At 40.5% G+C, this 20,698-nt stretch overlaps 1 protein-coding gene across 1 annotated transcript in view; it reads left to right on the plus strand.

The window, feature by feature from the left end:
* Positions 1 to 249: 249 nt before the first annotated feature.
* SATB2 (SATB homeobox 2) overlaps positions 250 to 20,698 on the plus strand; it is a gene marked incomplete at both ends in the record, with an annotated part of 130,558 nt that continues 110,109 nt past the window's right edge. Inside the window, 3 exons of the mRNA XM_082484363.1 lie at positions 250 to 292; positions 501 to 719; positions 20,404 to 20,580. Coding sequence (XP_082340489.1) covers positions 250 to 292; positions 501 to 719; positions 20,404 to 20,580 — 439 coding nt within the window. The remainder of the gene's footprint in view (positions 293 to 500; positions 720 to 20,403; positions 20,581 to 20,698) is intronic.

Consider the following 20,698-nt stretch of genomic DNA (forward strand, 5'->3'; position numbering starts at 1 on the left):
AAGCAGTAAGTACAGCGGCAGTCCCGGGAGCCGCTCGCTAGAGGCTTCCTCGCCAGCACCCGGCTAACTCGGCGGCTGCACAGCTGGCCGGCGCGGGGGGGCCGTGCCAGCGGGGCCGCCCGGACTGGCAGCTTCTTCCCCGCGGCCCCCGGGGGCGGGCCGGGGCTGAGGCCGGACCCGGGGCGCAGCACCTGGCTGCGGCGGGCGGGCAGGCTGCCGGCCTGCCCGTCCGTCCGTCCGTCCGGCGCGATGGGGACTGGGGCGCAACGCTGCCCGCCCCCGCCCGCGGCAGGTTGGCCCCGGGACCCGCGGGCCGGGGCCGTCGGAGCCGGACTGCTCGCTTATGAGCAGGGCCGGCTCCGGCGGCGGGAGCGGGGCGGCATATCGGCCGGCCGGCGTTCGCCGGGCTTCGCTGGGCTGAGCTGCCCGGGGGACGCGCTGCAGGGGCCTCGGTGCCGGGCGGCGGCCGCTGAAGCGCCCCTTCTTTCTCTCGCCCTTAGGTCCGTGCTCCTTCTACTGCGATCTGCCAGCGGGAGCCGCGTCTCCGAGCATGGAGCGGAGGAGTGAGAGCCCCTGCCTGCGGGACAGCCCCGACAGAGGCAGCGGCAGCCCCGATGTCAAAGGGCCCCCCCCGGGGAAGGTGGCCAGGCTGGAGCAGAACGGCAGCCCCATGGGCACCCGCGGGAGGCCCAACGGCGCCGTCACCAAGCCCGTGGGAGGTAACCGTGCGGCCGCGCTCACGGCGGCACCGCCGGCTCGGCTCGGCTCGGCCCGGCCCGGCGGCCCCGCTGGCCGGGGCGTTGCGGGGCGGCGTGTGGCGGGCGGGTGGGCACAGCGTGCGCGGAGGAACCGGCAGGTTCGTGTGGCAGCTGGCGGGCTGCTGCCCGCTTTCCCGGGAAGCTTTTAGGTGCTCGACACCCGCTGCGGTGCCGGGGGTCCGTGGAAGGAGTTGTGGCGAGGGCGGCGGCGTGCCGAGCTCCCTGGTTAGAAGGCCTCCTTCCGAAAGAGGCCACCCCTAGGCCCGGGCTGTGGCCGGGCGGCTCGCAGAAGGCCAGGCCTCATCCTGCCGGAGGGTAACGGGGGCAGAGCTGGGCCCAGCCCTCGGGGCTGTCTGCATGAGAACCGGGGGATCGCCGCCGGGGCAACCGGCGGGCCTTCCCTACCCCCGGCATCGCCGGCGGCGGGCCCGGGCAGCGCCGGCAAAGGAGGGCATCGCCTGCGGGTGGGGTAGGGGCAGCCTGGCCGCCCTCGAGGGTGTGCTGCAGCCACCGCCGCAGCTCTGAGCACGAGGGGCTGCGGGGTGGGAAAGATGGCAGCGTTGATGTTTGCGTTTAGGGATTTATTTTATTTTATTTTATTCATTTTTACTTTCTATAAATAGTACTTTGTAGCAGTTGTAAAACACGACAGGGCAAAACGCGTGCAAGGTTCAACTCTTTCTGCACGATTACCGAGCGTTAGTTTTGCAGCATTACTGCAATTCTCTAGAATACTTTAACTTTTCATACTTACTTTGCTATCTAGTTGCTGGTCAATTTAGTGTTTAGAGCATGTTTAAGTGACACGCGTGGTTGCTTTTTTTTCCCCTTCCAAGCAGCTAAACTTCCCAGTCACTTCTCCTAAGTGCCCTCTTTTTTTTTTTTTCATCTTAACTCTGATGTTGTTGCTTTAACACAGTGCAGCCTCGTATTAGGAAATATATATTTAAAAGTCTTTGAATTAGCTAGATGCTGTGAGCAAAATAATACAGGACAGGCCGCAAGTAGCATTACCTTTTTTTAAAAAAACAAACTCTCTGTATCTGCGTTTTAAAATGTGCAGAGTGTTAACACACAAACGTAGTCGTTTATACACAAAGAGTTTGTGTAAATGACATTTCAAGAGATACTTTGATACGATCGTCACATGACTCTCTATTACGTGAGGTTTATTTAGCGATTTTACCATTAGATGCTTGTTTTAGACTTCTTTGGCTCAATAAGCTTCCTAATTGCTGAAGTTTGCTAAGGGGCTGCAGATTTTATTTTATTTTAAAAACGTAGGATTCATTTATATACCTAATGAAGGGTAAGAGATCTCACTAGTTTTTTATGTTTCTTGGATGACTTTATGTCTGTTTTTTAAACCTCTTCTCCGTGTTTTTCTAATCTATGGAAAAAGAAGAAACAGCTTTGCAGTGAAAGACTTGTAGTACTATTCCATGTACAAATTAGTGGAGAAAAAAATTGTTGAATAATTTAAAAAATGAACTAGTTAATCATATAAAAAGTAATATATGTAGTTTTGGATGCCTTTCTCGAGACTGAGGCATTATAGCTGCTTGATTTTAAACGGAATGTTAGAACTGGAGCTAAAATCTTTTTCCTTGGGGCATTTATAGAAATATACTTTAAATGAATGTTTTTCAATGTTTTGGAATATATACGTTGCTTTCGAATTTCAGCTGTGTTAGCCAAGAGAAATTCACCGGCTTTTATAGTTATATTGGCAGTTCAGCTCGAATCTGGCCTGTTAAGTTATGGAAGATTTCTTCCACTTGAGACAAGGACACTGATTTCTGAAAGCAAACTTTTAACAGCTTATATTTTCATTCTTTACTCTGCAACCCATTTATAAAGTTGGTTTAGACCAGAGTGTTAAAGTGTGGGGGAATAGGAAATGCAGGAGTAATTTATTTTTTTTCCCCCCCTTTAGCTGATGTTCTTTAAACAGTCTCACTCTTTTGGTTTTAGGCTATTCACATTAAAGTTTATTCATTACTCCTTATTGATACTGAAAGCAAGAAGAAAATTATTCTTGTCTGAATACTTACCTAGGTTCTATAATACTCAATACTAAATTAGTTAAGGCAGATTTTTTTAATAAGATAATGGTGCTGTTTAAAATTGATTTCATTTTTTTTGTCCTCCTGGAAATGCTTTCAAGATAAATCAACATAGCTAATTTCCAGATATTTTTTCCTCTGCTCTCTTTCAAGTTTGATCTTTAAGAACCTGTGTGCCCAAGTGATTTTTTTTCTGAATGCAGATCGCACTGTTTCGGGTATTTCTGGAAGTCTGTGTCTTTGTAGTGATCGCTGCGGTGTTAGTAATCTTTTCACTTGAGTTGTGAAATGCAGCTGTAGACGTTCACGGAAAGGCTTACTTTTAATATACTGGCAAATTAATATAAAACTTCTCTTCAAATAAATGTTAATAAAGACTCTTTTAGTATTGTTCCTAGTGTTTGATAAAAAGGAAACAATTGAAAGTTGTAGTGAAATGGCATCTAAGGCTTCGGTTGTCAATCTTTCGGTTTATTCTTATTTTTCAAGCTTTAAAAAGAGCTAATATTTATTGAATGTGAACTTCAATTGGGAAAAAAAAATGAAATACTTTACTGGAAACCAGAGACCATTTTAGCTTTGATTTCAATTTTTTTTTTTTATTCTATAAGGTATGTCTAAAGGTTTTGAAAGCAAAGAAAAAATGCTAGCAATTCCTTTTTTCATCTCATTTTAGGCCTTAGATATGTAAATGCTGAAATTCCTTCCTACTTGTCAAGTGGCTTTTTGGTGTAATAATATCTGTTTCTGAACTTAATCCCCACGAACAGAGCAATAAGCTCTCAACTAACTGGTGCTATGATGAGACCGATGACCTTTGGTAACAGGTTTTATAATCGTAGTGTTGGCTACAATTATTTTTCCACTGACTTCCCTGAGAAATAGAGAAATATTACAGTGCTATAGGTGTTTTTAGCTTTGTCTTTAGATTTATGAGTGAAAAAGTGTTTTAAAATAAGCTTTTGTAGTGCAGACAGAAAATCAATTGTTCTCATGAGAAATTTTGCCTTATGACTCTCCTTCTTTTTATTCCTAACCTGGATGTACTTAATTCAAAAGGCCATTACAGCAGCTATAATAAACTAGCGAAGGTCACTAAAAAGATAAACGGGGTCTTAAAGGTTGTGTTTAATAGGGGATTTAAAAGTTTCTGTACTGTTTACGATGTTGTTAGTATCAGTCCAATGTGTTAGGGTTCAATTTTGGTGGACAAACCAGTGCTTTCTAAAATGTTTCAGCAGTTATCTAACCAGTATATTTTAAACCTGTATGCAGTAAAGCACAAGTGCTCAGATGTTCGGGAAAGGCAGGTTTTATAAAGGTCCCTGAGAAAAAAAAGGCTAATATCACTTTAAAAAACATATGAAGCCTGGGAGAGAGTTTAGAGCAAGCAAGAGCACTATGGTGTTGACAGCTTTATATCCCTGTTGGGTAACATTCACTTACTAGAATTGGCGTCTCCTCTCAGTTAGTAATTCACTCCATAAGGATTAAAAAAAAAAGGGGGGGGGATGATTAACGGCTAGGAAACCTATATTTACAAAATTGTTGATTGCAATTCATGAACCTGTTTGTGTATGAGTGGATGTGCATGTATATATGTATGCGTTGATTTAGAAGAGTGTAGAAAATAAACATCCAAAGCCTCTGAATGCAGCTGAAAATGCCAGTATGCAGAATGAGCTGTTTCGAAGTTTGGTTTTGCTGAAATAGAAATGTACAACCAAAATATAGCCAAGACGCAGGTTCAAATTTGTGGCAGGAAATGATTGCAAAAAATTTGCTGGTTAGATTAGTTTGACACAGTCTGATAGTAATATGTTCTTATTCATTTAACTGTTAAAATGTGTGATTTAATTTACAGAATATTAATGGAGAAGAAAACTTTCAGACAATTCAAACTAAATTGTATGATCGGGATGTTAATCAGTAGCTGTGGTTACCGTGCTCATACAAAGCCAGATGTACCAGAAATGTGGATGCAGTGACTCTTCAGAGCACTGCTGCTAATTGCTGTAAGCCCTGTAAAGTTCTGATGTATCACAGTCTTATCTGCTTAGGTGTAGTTAGAAATCTGTTTTAATATATCTCTGGGGTGACAGAAATGCTGACCGAGGATGGTTAAAGAGCTGTTTGTCAAAATCCATTCTAAATGTTTCTGCAAAAATGTTGTAGAGTTTGTGCTACCTCTTATATCTTTTATAAGGATTTAAAATACTTTACTGGAGAGAAAATCCACTTGTATGCAGACAGAGGAGTACAGCTTGATCAAATTTGCTCCTCTGTTCTAAACTGTTAGTTAACATTAAGCTCTAAATGGCATCCCGAGCGGAGTAAGGAAGCATGTTTCCCTTGTCCTTACGAAATGAGTAAAGCGAATGGTTAAGTTTTAGATAGCCTTCCTGCCTAGATCCTAGATGAAGAATATCTTCCTGCTGCCTGAAACAAGTATGTAGCTATTCCAAAGAATTAAACGCATCGAGATACAGAAGCACGGAAGTCGCAAATCCTCCTTAGTTCAGGAACCAGCAGTACATGAATATATATATGTTTTTTCTGTTGCAGAATAGTTGGAAAATGTTGCCTTTTCAATAGGGATTATGAGGAAATGTAAATGCTTGGATTTTACGCGTTTCTGATACACAATGAGGAAGAAACCTGTAATTCAACAGGAACAGTAAGAAAAGTGAGATAGTGATTTCTTTTTCATGACCAATGGTTAAAAATGAGTTTCTGGTCTTTTTGCTGATTTCCACCCCGCACCCCCTTTTACAATCAGATTATGTCATGTAAATAGAATAAACAGAGCAGTCACTCCTGGAGGGTCATGTAGCGTATCAGCTGCATTTTTGCTGAGGTGGAAAAATAGTCTGTTTTTATGTGTTTTCACTACTTGGTCTGTTATTAAAATAAAGACACAGTTGGTTAAAATATACGTGCAATTGAACACACACATTAAACAGAATATAGAGTATCCACCCATTTGGTGACCTAGGCATAATTTGATGTTTAGAGTAATTTTGGGACTCTAAGTTGTATCTGCAGAAAGCCACCGGCAATTTTGAATTCAAGATTTAAGATTAGCTATAGTAAGATTTTATTTTTTCCTGCAACAGTTCCTAAGCGTTTCGAGTCATCTCTCCGCTTCCTCCCCACCCCATACCCATGGCCACGTTAGTTAACTAGATGCTATTATTCTCATCATGAACCAAAGGAAAGGAAAAGGAACCAACATATTTGAAAAAGTCAGTGTTAATTCCCCCTCCCCTTTATAAATTGGTTCCTGCTTTTTCTTAGTTTCACAAGGGTATAATAGAGTAGATTTATTGTCAATTATTTATAGGGCGATTGTTTGAAAACGCCTGTCAAGGTGATTCTGTCAGCGACTCCCCAGAATTATTTTTATGACTGAAGAACATGGCAAAATTATGTGGAAAAACTATAAAGATGCCAGTGAGGGAGCATATTTTCAAGAAATTAAATAGCGACATATTTGTTGCTCAGAATTTAGATGAAGGATTTGGACATCAAAGAAAGAAAAACAGTATTAAACTTTTATTGTTACAAATAAACAGTAAGGTGAGATTTAAAGATTTCTTTCCTTTCCTAAATACTTAATTTTTGGGAGTCTTTATATTCTATTTAAATTATTTTACTGTACTGAATATTTTATCTAGATTTAAAAGTAGAAAAAACCTGGCATAGTGTAATTGTAAACAAGTCGTCGTTTCAGCAGACAGCTATATCATATTTAAAAAATTCTGGTTTGTAACACAGACTTTCAGGTGGTATCAGTTACTTTAAAAAACCTTTAAAAGTATTTGAGTTTAACACTTCGTGGAGATGCTAGTCTGAATATTTATTTTTGCAGTTACTTTCCCTTATTGCTGTTTTCCTTAAAGCTGTCTGTGTGGAACAGGGAGGAAAAGGGCCGCAACGGTGACTTGCAGCTTAAGTAAAATACTTGGACCAGTAAGATTTTTGTCACTCGCATTGACACAGAAGATGGTAATACAATATGGCATCTATGATGTTGTAAAATGAAGACAGTTTTACTGCAGTCATGTATTTATATTCACCAAACAGCTGTGTGACCTGTTTAGGAAAATTCTTATTTTTGTGATTGAGCAGGCCCCAACCTGCTTTTAAATCTTATTTTTAAACTTTTCAAAATAACTGAAAATCTGTAAAACTTAGGAAGATTTTATTTTGAATCCCAAATTGCAAGGCATAGATAAGTTAGGCCTTTAATTACAATCCCTCATCATAATTTAGTTAAATTACTAACTACTGCTGTGTTTTAGGATTAAAGGCACAGTTTTTCAAGGTATAAAGTATTACCAAGTCCCTTTGAATTGATATGATGGAGGTTTGTTCAAGATAACCTGTGCCTGATTCAGACTCTGCAACTACCGAACAAGCGTGCTCTCCTTTTGAAGCTCAAAGTGGTTTTGAAACCAGCCTGGCATGTTGAATGATGAACCGATGCCCTTTCTAGCTTTGCAAAAATTGTCTTGTGGTAATAGGTTCCTACGGTATGAAATGTCCTGGGTCAGATGCATTGGTCCCAACGATGCCATGTGTCACTGACGCAGATGTAAGAAATAGTCACAACAGACAAAAGGCAGCTGAGTATTTGATGGCTTTTGAGAAATGTTTTTTAGCCTCTAGCCATACTAAAAAAAAATTGCCCTCCAACAAGCTTTGTACTTGTTGCAGAACGCTCATCAGCAACGTCTCTGCTGTGGGGTTACATACAAATGAGTTTACATTGATTAGCGGTACGAAAGACAAAAAATACACTTTGCCGTTTAATTCGGAGACTTCTTAGCCTATATAGATGAGGTTCTTGTGGCCATTCACGAGTGTTGACTGGTTTAATGTGTGATATATTCTCAGCCAGCAAGTCATGTTGTCTGTATTGTTACAGTACTATAGTTAGGAAAAAATATTTTTTCCAGAGTTCCTACACTTTGTACAAAAGTACATATTGCAGCTGTTGAGTATACTTTGTCCCCTGTCTTCATTTGCATTGATCGAAGTAGTATTAAGGGAAAACTGTTTCGTATTTCCAATTTTATTTCCTTTATTTTAGAGAACTTTGGAAAAAACAAACTAGTATTTTAAGTTGCTTTTTCTTTTTAAATACCTGTACTAGCTCTGCTGGTATACCCTGAAGATTTACAAATATACCAAGATATCAGCATTTGTCTATTAGCAATTTAAGGCTGCTGACATCGTGAAACCCTTATAAGCAATGTTTGAAAGGTTATTCCTTTTTTTTTTTTTTTTTTTTTTAAGTGGAATTCTTACTCTGTTTTTTAAAGATGTGAACGTTGATGTTGCTAATATCTGAGGACTTACATAAAACCTCTTTCTAGGAGGCTTTTCTACTTGGAATAAGGCTACACAAAAAATTTACAGGATTGCTTAAAAGGTAGAGTGTGAGCTCTGCATTGCTGGTGTCATCAGCTGGATGTTAGGGCAAAGATCTCATCTCTGAACGCAAGATATATTTTTAATTTCCTGGCAAATGCTGAATGATTATTGATGTTACATGCAACGATGCAGGAAAAAGAGAAGATTGTCATTGTTTGTAGAAGCTGTATGAAGGGAACAGAAAGAACTTGAAGTAAAGGGACAGGTAGCTCTAGATAAGACTTTAAGCATGTGACTTGTTTTCTAAATAGACAATTACCTGGCTAATAGTAAAAAATTGTCAGTCATTTTGCTCTGATGTCCTTGTATCAGACTGACATGCAATAGTAAACAGTCTGAGCACAACTGTGCCTTGTTAGTAGCAATGTCAGCAGCGTAAAAAAGCTCAGAAAAAGATTAATAAAAATAACCTGTCAGACTATATTTTATATGAAGCTGCGGCATCTCTTGAGATAACCATACGCCCACTGCATTTTCAGAGTGCAATAGAAATGTCCCTCACTTAAATACGCTCCCTCCTTATTTGTTCCCCAAAGAGACACACTGAGATGAAAAGACACTATATTGACAGCAGATCTTTTCAAAAGTAGTAAATCTGGCAAGAGATGTCACAAGGGGAGTTTCTTGTATCAAAACCCATGATTTGTATTGCTATATACAGCCATAAGGTTACTTTCTCTCCCCCCCCCCCCATGTTCTATTCTGTTTGTATAATGCTGAGAAGTGGCTGGATTAGTCTGTCTTTACTTGTGTATAGCCGACACTTCACTCTCTAGAAGTTGCTGACTTTGTCTGCATTTGGATAGAAACTTCAGATAAGTGAGGAAACTCACATAGAAGTATTTACCATCCTGGTAATCTAAAGTCAGAGAGAGTGTTTTGTCATAAATTTAGCTGACAGGCATTTATTGGAAACGAAGCATATCGTTTCAAAACTATAACCAGACTATTTTTCGAGAGTAATATAAATTCATATTTTGAGCATATTTTGGTTTATATGCATTTCCATTATTTATATATTAAAATTAGATGTGCACAATTTCCAGCCTTATTATTTTGAATGGTTATTAAGAAATGTAGTTATAAATTATGAGTTACACAATACTTTGGAGTAAAAGGTGATTTTCATAATGTCTTTTCCCAACTTACAAATAACTTTTTTGCCATAATATGAACATGCTAGCAGAGCAACATGATAGATGTCTCTTTAAGTATCGTAGTAAAAGAAAATGACTTGTATTCTGAGGCTGTGGATAGTTTATGTTGTTTTGGACCCATTTCCCAAGCAGTGATCGAAAACAGATTACAATAACAATTATACAGTCAGAAGATGCAATATCCATTTCTGTTTTAATTGAGTGAAAGAATAATAAAAACATCATTAAGAAAAATGGGGTGGACCTGTCATACACTCTACCAATTTTTAGACTTAGAGAAAATGCAGAGTAACAGAAGTGTGGGCTTTTTTTTTTTTTTTTTTTTTAAGTAGAGTTTGTTGCTCGAGCTAGAAGTCTGGATGGTAGACTTCATATCGGCTCCTATGAGCAAGTATGCAGTAAGTAGGCGTACTGCTTGACAGTAAAGCTCAAGTTAGGCATTATCTGAGTGTCTGGGTTTGGCATAATAGTGAATGTAATGTTTCTGTCATTGATTTGAGCCTTTCTGATTATATTAATATGATCATGGTGTCGTACTGGCCTGCCAAATAGATGAGCTCAGACAATGCCATGGACAGGTAGAAAGTAGTAAAAAAGACTTGTTTCTCCTTCAAAATAAAAAGCTGTGCTACTTTATGTTTTTTTTCCAGTTTTTTTGTTTCTCCAAATCTGTGGACAGGTATGCCAATAAGAGTATGTGGTCTCTTAAACCATCACTGCCTGGGACTGACATGACCCTTTGCCTGTCTCTCCATCTCAGTCTTCCGATTAAAACCCTACAGACAGAAAGGCCTCGTGCTGGGCAGCACTGCAGCCGTGTTCCTCTTGAAAAGGGACTTAACTGTAGCTGAAGGCCCGAAGTGGAAGGAACCTGTCTCCCCATTTTCTATGAAACTGAGTCCTAGAGCTGTAAGCAGACGTGTCCTTTCTGCCATACCATATGTGGAAAGAGAGATCCTCTCTACGGTAGCCTTGGCTCTAGTTGGGTACCATACAGCTTTATAAATCAACATTTGGAATGGCATCCGGAAGTGAACTGGGAGCCAGTTCAGCCTTTGGAGAGCAGATGTAATCTGCTTTCTTTGGCTAACACCTCTCAGTGAGCACATGCATTTGCACTAGCAGAAGTTTCTGGTTCTCCAGTGTAACTCTGTGTACGTAACATTGTAGCAATTCAGCCCTTGAGACCCAAAAGCATGGATTGCTGACTCTTAACAAGTGAATCCACACACAGTAGGTCAGCCTGTAGGTAGGTCCTTTCCACTTTCTCCCGAAAATATCACTAACTGTCTGAAGAAAGTAAGTGTACTGTGCATACCTGAGAAGGAGGATGTACCTGTTAACTCTTGTTCCTTGACCTCATGACTTGTTTGATAAAGATGTGGAAGTCATTAAAAACTGCTAGATTAATGTCACCTGCTGGCTGATAAAAGTAAATGTTCCTAAAAGAATAATGTTCAAATGGATAGCTGTCAAATGTGTCTCGTCTTTGTGAAAATGTGGAGCATTGACCCCACAGCTCTTGATCTTCTGTCCTTGAAAAGGAAGGAATAGGAGAGAATGCCATTCAGAAGTTGCCCTCTCTCTGCAGGGGCGTGGGGTGTGGAAGATTGGAGTTGTAAGTAAAGGCCAAGCCCCAAATACCATTTCCTGACCCATAATGGCCATGGGTGCAGGCTGTCTGAAGACTTTCTGCATATTGACTGGTGGAAAGGGAGACAGAGGGGGAAGTTAAGCTGCTTTCTAGAGGATGGAATGATGGAGCGGCTCCTACTCTTCCTTGGTTGTGGTTCTCTCCTCCATTCATTTTCCCACTGAAGATCTGACGAAGATTTCTGTGGTCTCCTTATACCAGAAAAATACCACCTAGTAATGATGTTGCCATAGCAGTAGCTGAACCCTTGCTGAAAGCGTAGCAGGATGAAGGGCTCCATCAGTAACCATTGACTTTGATGACATTTATTCCGAGACAGTGTTTAATGTGGCTTGTCCTTTTGCATGCATACTTGTAACTTTTGCCCATAACCAGTTCTGCCGCGTGTTGACACTGTCACTTAGAAATGAGGTTTTCTAATGCTGTCAGTATCTAAAAGACATGAGGGAGGGAGACAATGGTTACAGATTCATTCAGCTTGTCTTACAGCTAGGGTCTGCGATTGGGCTTGAAGACAGAGACAGTCGGTGCAGTAGTTACATTAGACTTGTCGTCAGCTATTTATCTGGTAACATGAAGGAGGGGTGATACAATTTCTTCTTTTTCTTGCTAGGGGGTGGTTCACAGAGGAATGGACACAAAGGAGAAAAGAGCTTGCTGGTGGGTCCCAGCGGAGATCCCAAAACAGGCCCAAGTGTGGGACGCAGCTCTTCTCCAGAAATAAACCTCAAACCAGCTATGAAAGCTTTTCTGTTACATTCCAGGGGACTTATCCCAGTACCAGGAGACTAGTTAATAGAACCTTCATTAAAATGCTTTTGCTAGAAGACTTTTTTTTTTTTTTTATTTGCTTTACATAATATGGTGGCATCTGCTGGCACCACCGTAGTTAAGGGCTTATTAGTGGTTCCAGTTTTCAGGGTTTTAAAAATGTTGATCATTAAAACTAATTCTGGGTGGAACTTGGCGTAGAAAGTCTTCATCCCTTAGGCGAGTTTTGTTACGTAGTTGAGAAAAAAACAACAGAAAGCAGTCCCCCAAACCAAAAAAACCCTCCTGAACCCTAAACTTGTTTTTAAGTTAGAGAAACTAAAACCTAAAACTTATAGGAAATTAATGGCTTAAGATTATTTTTTTAAAAAATGCCAGTTTAATATAAAAATGTTTCCTTCACTGGTTTTCAGTGAAATGAATATATTTTCCATTAATTCATATTACATAGTACTGCTGTGGGGTATTTTTTCTTCTTTTTTAACCAGGAAACAAGGTGAAACAACTGAGCTGCTTTATTTAGGAAAAGTGTAGCTATAGTATCTTCAGCTTTGCCTTTTGATTTGGACGGTTGGACTCGACGATCATAAGGGCCTTTTCCAACCTAGATGATTCTGTGATTCTGTTCCATGAATTGGAAAGCCTGCATGTGGTTCTGGCTGAATGCATGGCCCTGGTACCACCGCAGGCGTTCCTGCATGTCCCGAGGGGCTGGCTAGCAGGGGTTAGAACAACAGGGACATCTGTTTGTGCCGCCTCCTGACTCAGGCTCCCTTAAAACCATATTTTGAGCTCTGGGTTCTTATTGCTCTTGCTTCTCACTCATTTAGGTGGGGAACTGGAAGTGCTTTATTCTCCTGTTTAATTGCTTCTGCCTCCTGGCTGCCCCGTGTGTGGCTGTGCCTGGCGTAACCCAGTGGCACAAAGCCCCAGTGCCTGCTCCCTTTATTGCCTGTTGAACCCAACCAGTGTAACGGATTCAAAGTTTGGATTGAGTTAGTGCAACTAGTTTAGAAAAGGGGGTTAGCTCCCAGAAGCAGCTGATCCACTTTGACTAACGAAAGACTTCATCTCCTGTGTTACACGTCTGTCCCAGACACGCAGCAGGAGAAGGCTGCGCTAGAGGTAAATACTTTGTATCCCTCTCTATTTCTCATTTCTCGTTCGTCTCAGCACATGCTCTGAATATGGCTTTTCTTTTATACTGTTTTTTGAGAAACTCAAGTATTATCAAATCAAGCTATGAGTTTCATAATATGTTTCTGTGGTGGAATAGTGGCCTGGAATATTTCGTGTTAAACAGTAAAGCTGTTATTTCAGCTAGGAGAAGGATTCTTTGGCTAGTTAAGCTGTCAGAAACAGGGGACGGCTGCAGAGACGTTAGTGACTTCTTTATAAGATTTCCTGAGATCTGGGATAGTTGTGATGGTTGGGAGACTGAAGCCACAGAAAGGACTGGAAGCTGAAGAAGGATGTAAATAATATCTTGTGGTTTGCATTCACCATTGGCTAAAATATAATATGTAGAAATGCATTTCCTGCCTACAGATTTATTGAATATGTAAAGCCAGAAAAAGTAACTGAGGAGGAGGAGAAAGATATTGTCCTTAGTTTTACTTCCTCTGGCCCTCCTAAGAAGGAAAACTCTACAATGTAATGTTATTTAACATGATTTTGTTGCTTTGGCAAATACTGTATTAAAATCATCTGTGGACTGAGCTCTTCTTTACCAAATTGCATCCTGGAACAAATTATTTGCAACAGGCTTATAAACCCATGAAGAGTAGGAGTTTAACAGCATCGCATTACTGGTTGTATGCAAAATCAGCTCTCTCATGTTTTGTGTAGAACACACTGGAGAGCAGAGGATTAGCAGAAAGTAAGGTCCTTGGTTTTAAACAAAACCTTTTGCTGTAATGAGGTGCTCAACGCTTTTTTTTTTCTTTTTTGCATAGGATTGTACAGTTGCAAAGATCCTAATATGGTCTCCCGTATTTGACATAGAGATTTCCTGCTGGCCGCCTGTCAGTGTGTACACACAGCTTTCTTCACGTGGTTCCGAGTGGTTAGTGACAAACAACTGCAAAGTCATTCCTCCAGTTCCCATTAAAAACGATTTACAGTGGAAGAATTCTCAGCCTCATAATGAGACTGTTGTGAGATGGTGCTTGATACATAAAAGGCTGAAACACATCCCATTTACCCAAACCAAGCATTTATTGTAAATAAGATAAGTGCCAACGGCTTATATTCTGTCCGATTTAATTATATGTATAATTTATGAGGTAGCTTGAAAGGGAGCCTTAATGGACCTGACTAACCCTTGCTGAAACGTGTGAGCTCTGTCTCTTCCACCTCATCACTGAATTGTCCAGGCATGGGCTGAACCTGGGATCTGCTTCAAGCCTGATCCATCTTGAGTGTGAATAGGGATGTACATGTGGCATGGTGGAAAGGGTATGGCTGTGCCTGTTCAGCCTGTCATTGCGTACCCTGTATCTGCACCCTCAACTGGACTCTGCAGGATTTTCTGGGGAAGAGCTCACATCGCCACCAGCTACAGTTACACTGTAATTTAAAGAAAAGTGGTGTTGAGATCAGAACAAAAAACTGTTGGGTTTTTTTCTTTTTTTTTTCAAATACTATTGGGTGTCTTTCCTCTCAGAAAAAAAAAAAAAACCAACCAAAACGTTTTGGAATGCAGTTGTTCTTTTCTCATTTTGAAATTATCTTCTCTCGTTATATGTGATCTTAAAGGTATTTTTCAACTGAAATGATTCTATATTTGTTCAGCTAGTTGAGTCTTGAATAGAAACCTCCTGATTATTAGCATACACAATAGGTTTGCATTTCCGATCACTTCAGGATTTGCAGTTTAGATTGTTTTGAACAAGTGGCATGCTGAAGCTTTGAAGCTTCACCTTTTTTTGTTTCTTTCTCTTTTTTTTTTCTTGGTGGTGGTATTAAATCCATAATTCCTATTCTGAAAAACTTAGGTAGGACGGCCATCTTTGGTGCAGAAATTCGGGTATTTCTGAATAACTGAAAGCTGTCAAACCTAATTGGTTTATGTCTTCTCAATTAGAACTGCAGGTTGTGAGGAGGAGAACTGGCAAACCTCTTCTGTGCTGCATGGATGGTGATTTCTGCCTTTTAAAACAGTTTTCTCAATTTAGGTTAATTTTTCAAATTTGTTTAAAAGAAAGGGAAGGAGAGTTAAATACCAAATTGGTATACATAAGGTCAGCTCTACTGCAGCGTAAAGAGAAATAAATAAACGGACGGCTTTCCCTTCACTTCCTTTGCTGGATAAAGGGCTCTCTCCTAAGAAAAAACAGAAGCAGATTAGGTTTAGGAAATGTTTGTAGTTTGATTGATTCCTGTGGTTATTGCCAGTTGTAGAAGCATGCTGTATTGCTAAATATATGGAATCTTTATCTAGATGATTTCCTCAAGATGGCCCATGCTTTGCTAATCGAGGTTCCTAGTCTCTGTTGCAGGGTAAGAGTTTCATCTTAGAAGTCCAACTGAAGTTGCTTGTAATTCAGTGTTTTGAGGTGTGTGGGGGAATAAATATTGTGGATTCTGCTCTTGCTATCACCTAGATTTCTCACCCCCCACCCCCCCTTTTTTTTTTTCTCTGAGCCAGTCTTTCCAATACAGAGAAAACAATGACCCACATTACAGTCTTCTGCTAGGGAAAATGTTTTCTGCCTACATTAATGAAGTTTTTAGTAGTTATGAATTTTCAAATAAATGTCCTGGTTTCTGAACTCCTAACCATAGAAATTTGCTTTGTCTTTGAGGGAGATTACTCTGCATGTGTGTCTGTGTTTTTTTTTTTTAAAAAAAAACAAAACAAACAATCAACAAACAAAACCTAAAAACCCAAAGCACAACAGCAACAACAAAAACTTTATTTTCCACTTTCTTCATTTGATAAAAATCTCTCCACTGTAGAATGATTTCCTTTGGGTTTGACACCAACATTTGATCTCAGTTTTTAATAATTTTGGTGGGTTTCACTCCCAGAAGAAAACATGCTTGTGCTGTGAAGTATTCCCACTAGAAATCTGGGAAGTCTTAAAACCTCATGTTACTCAGGGCTAAGAACTGGCTGCTTTATTAATTCCCTGCTAGACAACCCCTGTACAGTAAATCTTTCCATAACACCATGCTGTTGAAATTAATCAAGCTGATGTTTGGAAATTGTTCAAATTAGATTAAATTAAATAACACCTAGACGGGACTCAAAACTTGTGCTGATGGAAACAGATTTTAATCTAAAAAGACACGAATTTTATTGGTGCCTCTTCTTATTGGTTGGTCTTCATATTATACTTATTAGGACATGCAAGCACTGCTCCCTGCTTAATGGCTGGAGAGGTGGGTGGCTGAAATAGTTTAACCTCCTCCCCAGCTTTCTGTATCCTTTTCTTTTTTTGCTTTAGGTACTAAGCCTACGATGGTTATGTGAAAGTGGGCAATGCATAGAAGTTCACTGCTGATAGTATCACATTTATTGCTTCCTCTAAAGCATGCACTAGGCAAAGTATCATTTACAAATGAACAAAAGAATCAGTGCAGGACTTCTTGATATCTGCTCTGTCTTGTCCTTCTAGTTGGTCATTAGAAAATTACAGCTTTTATTTGCAAATCTTACAACTGAAAATGTTTTCCAGGATAATATTTTTAACTGGCTTCAAGTTTTCTGTAAAAATGAATGTTTTATGCAGGACAGTGTCCAGAGTTTTCACTACTTGAACGAAATACCTGTTTCTGTTTCCTTCATTTTTAAGAATAGATTGCTCCCCAGTAAAATAAAACTATAGATTGAAATGGGCAAAATGAGAAAATGTGCATTTGGACACAGGTCTCTGATACATATTTAATTTCTTGTTAATTTCTCTGCCCCTTAGAAGAGTCTCAGCAAAAAATCCAACTGTGTTTACAAAGTCTTCTCTGTACATGGCAGCTTTTCTGTGAAAGCAACAGTGGAGCTTAAATCCCATCTCTGATTTGCTTTAAAAATATATGGTATACAAAGGTACCGGTCACTGCTAAACATTCTGTTCTCCTGGGTAATAGTGGGAACAGTTTTTCCTTGTTCTGTTCCATGGATTAGAAGGGATTCTTGCTACGTATGTATGTCCTTATAACAGCCTTTATGTAGATCTTGTTTTGTGCTCCCCTAGCCTTTTATGCAGATGCTATCTATACGGGGTCAAAGCTCTGTGAGAAGCACGAAAGACATGCTTGTAAGTCAGTTAAGTGAATTAACATCAAGGAGAAAAAGTATTTTTGTATAATTTGTTATCGCTATTATTGTTTTGTGTGCATTCCAGCATTATGTTCATCCTTTAAGGAAAGAAACTTTACTTTTTAGCCGTCAGATTACCCCTTGTTTTCTCTGTGTATGAAAATCAGTGCCGTGTGTCATCTACCATGAGCTGTACAGCATCATTCAATGCAGCATCTCTAAAGCTGGGAGAGTGAATGCACGGAAGTCCAGTGCAGAAGGGACCTAAGCCTTTTTTGTGTGTATGCATGGGAGAGGGAGGATGACAGTAGTTCTGGCTGATCGGTTATTAGGGAAGGAGCTGAGGAGTTTCAGGGTTGATGAATAAGGCTGGCTTGCATTGCTGTAGCCCCGCACGCGAGATTTTGTTATGGATGCTTGGTCTCCTGCTCTCTGAGTATTGCTAGAAGTTCTTTAACTGGAATGACAATAAGCAGTGACTAACTTGCATTGCTCTTTTGTGAGGGCCCTGTAGTGACCTGGAGGTGTAATATATGCATCTAGGAGCAAGACACTGTGTATATCGGTGTGTAAAGAGCATGTTGACTTTTGGCTGCAGATGTCTTTTCTTCTGATTCCAACGTACTGAAAGTATGTTAATTTATTTTTGGATAACATCAGGAAACAGAAGTTTGAGGCAATAAATCCATTAGAAACATTATAGCTTAATTCTCCAATGTGAAATAGAGGGCAAAGCAGATGGAACTTCCTTGGAGTGTGATTTACTTTGAAATAAGTTGGAGTACTGTTGTTTTTTGGTAAAATAGGATTGGTATTAAGATCCCAGACACTGTAGCGAGAGGCATGAGAATGGCAGATGTGGTAACCTGCCCTTTGCTCTCTGTTTTTAAGGTACTAATAGCAGCTTATCATCAGTTACACTGGGTCACTGAGTTCAGAGACATTTTTGCAAAAGCTGTTTCTGTAGCAGGGTCCCTGCAAGCATGGGCAGCAGGGAGGGGCAGGAAAGTAATCATGGGCAAGAGTCCCATGGGTCCTTCATGCCGTCCATAAAGTGATGTCACGTACAGCATCAGTTTTCACATTTGAGATCCTGTTCATACTGAGACAGTAAACAATGAGTGTGGAGAATAGGTGCAAGTTCTGTGCTGAAGAGGTGGAACGGCGTCCAGCAGGAGGATAAAAGATGCTGTGGCATCCCTGTCATCAGTTTGCATTCACCTACTTTTTCTGTCTTACCAAAATGTAATTTACACAACCAATATCACAGCCTCAGGATTTGACCAAGTATCTTAATCTTTTGTTAAGACACTTTGTTAAGACATAAGTGCTATGGTAGACTATGTGTTCGACAGGAGGGGAAATTTGTCACAGAGGTTAAAATTCACTTTAACTGGTTAAATGATTTATGGACAAATAGAATTCAGTTTTTAACCTTTGATAGGAGTAGAAATTTTGTCATTGATTTCAGAGGAACAGGATCAGCCTTGCACTGTCTTTTCAGGAAAGCACCTAGAGATATTCTTTTTTTTATCACTGTGTGTTAGAATTTGGCTGCTTGAACTTGCAAAATGCATCCGTTTAACTCAGAACCAAGCAGCGAAGAGGGAGTAGCATCAATGTGATGCCGTAACCTACCTACACATTACTTCAGGATGTGTCTTAAAACAAAGAACTAAAACATATTGGCTGGATATTGCAGCTCATAGCTGCTGCTGCTGGCCTGCAGTTAGAATGTCAGACTGGGAGCCACTCCATGCCAGATATGTCACTGAGTAAGAATTGTGTATCTAAAATATATTGTAAAGTAAATCTAGTCTCTGCAAATTCAAGACAAGGAAGATTTAAGTCCCTTAGCAGTTGTTCCTGGTGTGGCCTTATCTATTTCAGGGCAGGGTAATTCCTCTGAAGGCATATATAACTGTTGTTTTGCAGATACTGAAGCTACCAGTAATAGATGATCTTGAAGATATTTAACTGACTTTGTATGGAAGGAGAACTGAAATGTGGCTTTCTCCTCTTTTTTCCCTTAAAGAAGTGCCCAGTCCAGGAATACAGTGATTTGTGTCTGGCCTTTCATAAATATACACAGTTATTTTTCATAGTTGTTGTCTACTGGAAATGGTTATATTTCATTCAGAAGAACAGGAGTGAGAGGTGAACTTTCTGGCAGTACTACAAACCTTAGACAGCACGCTTGGAGAACTGCTTTAAGTTGGGATTTGTCTATGTCCCAGTATTTCCTTGTTTATGTAGGCGCTAACAAATTGTACGGAACCAATTAATAAATTTCCATGACTGGAGGTAATGGTTTTTCCTTTGCCACCCCCTGACTACAGCCTGGCCTGTAGCAGGCGATGGAAATGGCCATGCAGTTCTGTACATTGTCCATCTGTTCTATCATCCCTCTGTGCATGTGCTTGGAGTACCGTTTCCTCCAAATTGGCTTGTTTCTCTACTGTCTGTAGTATTGAATCCCTTTAAGTTCATGCCCCTCAATTTATTGCCATAGATGACTTGATCCTTTAACCACAAAAGTAAATTTACAATAAAACAGAACAAAATTGAATCCAGACCACCCCCCGAGTTTTCCACTTCTGTGGTTCCTCCTCATCCTTTATCCTCTTTCAAAGAGAGCTGTTCTCACTCTTCATACATGCAGCAGGAGATCAGCCGCTGGCCTCTCTGGGTCTGCACAACCATCAGCTGCCAGCACAAGATTATCGTTTTCAGCAAAATCAACGCAAGGGTGTTTTCCTTGCACAGTGAGATGACTGGCCATGGTCTGAAAATGTGCAAATAAGCCTATCCCAGCCAAGAACTGCATATGGAACTAGCCTCTGCTGATTCCTCCACACGTTCACTGTGTGGAGAGAAGCAGAAGCGACATTTGTGTGTCAGGTTTTCGTATGGCTGAATGTGGAGCAGCCCTGACCTGAAAGAATAGGGACATTCATGGAACCGTAGAAAACTTCTGCTATGTTGAAAAGGTCTTATTAGGAAATCTTGTTCGTCCTCATGCTGACTGTGATTCTGTTCCTGAATTGTATTCTCTGGAGCTTTTAGTGTGGTTTTTAAATGAGTCAAGTGATGAGACTTCAGTATTTCCCTTGGAAAGAAAACAAAAGCTATCCCACAGGGAAGAAAGGCAGATTTCCACTTAAGATGAGCCTTCTAGGAGGTGTTTTAATTTACAGCCTTAATCAGAGATGTATGACACATTTCTTGTTCCTCTCTTACTGATACTTTGTTGGTTTGTTTTTGTTTTTTTTGTTTGTTTTTTTTTTTTTTTATCTAGGTTTGATGATTCCAGTCTTTTGTGTGGTGGAGCAGTCAGATGCCTCTCTTGAATATGATAATCGAGAAGAGCACGCCGAGTTCGTTCTGGTTCGCAAAGATGTGCTCTTTAGCCAGCTGGTGGAGACAGCGCTCCTGGCTCTGGGGTATTCCCACAGTTCTGCAGCTCAGGCACAAGGTATTCAATAAAGTTCTTTTCCCCCTTCTCTGCCCTGGCAGAAGGCAGCACCTGCGGTTGTTTGATGTAAGGAGAAAGCAAAACAATTGGTAGCAAATCTTTGAAGTGGTTATATCAG

This window comes from Vanellus vanellus, assembly GCF_965231255.1.
Source record: "Vanellus vanellus genome assembly, chromosome: 5".
Taxonomy (NCBI): domain Eukaryota; kingdom Metazoa; phylum Chordata; class Aves; order Charadriiformes; family Charadriidae; genus Vanellus; species Vanellus vanellus.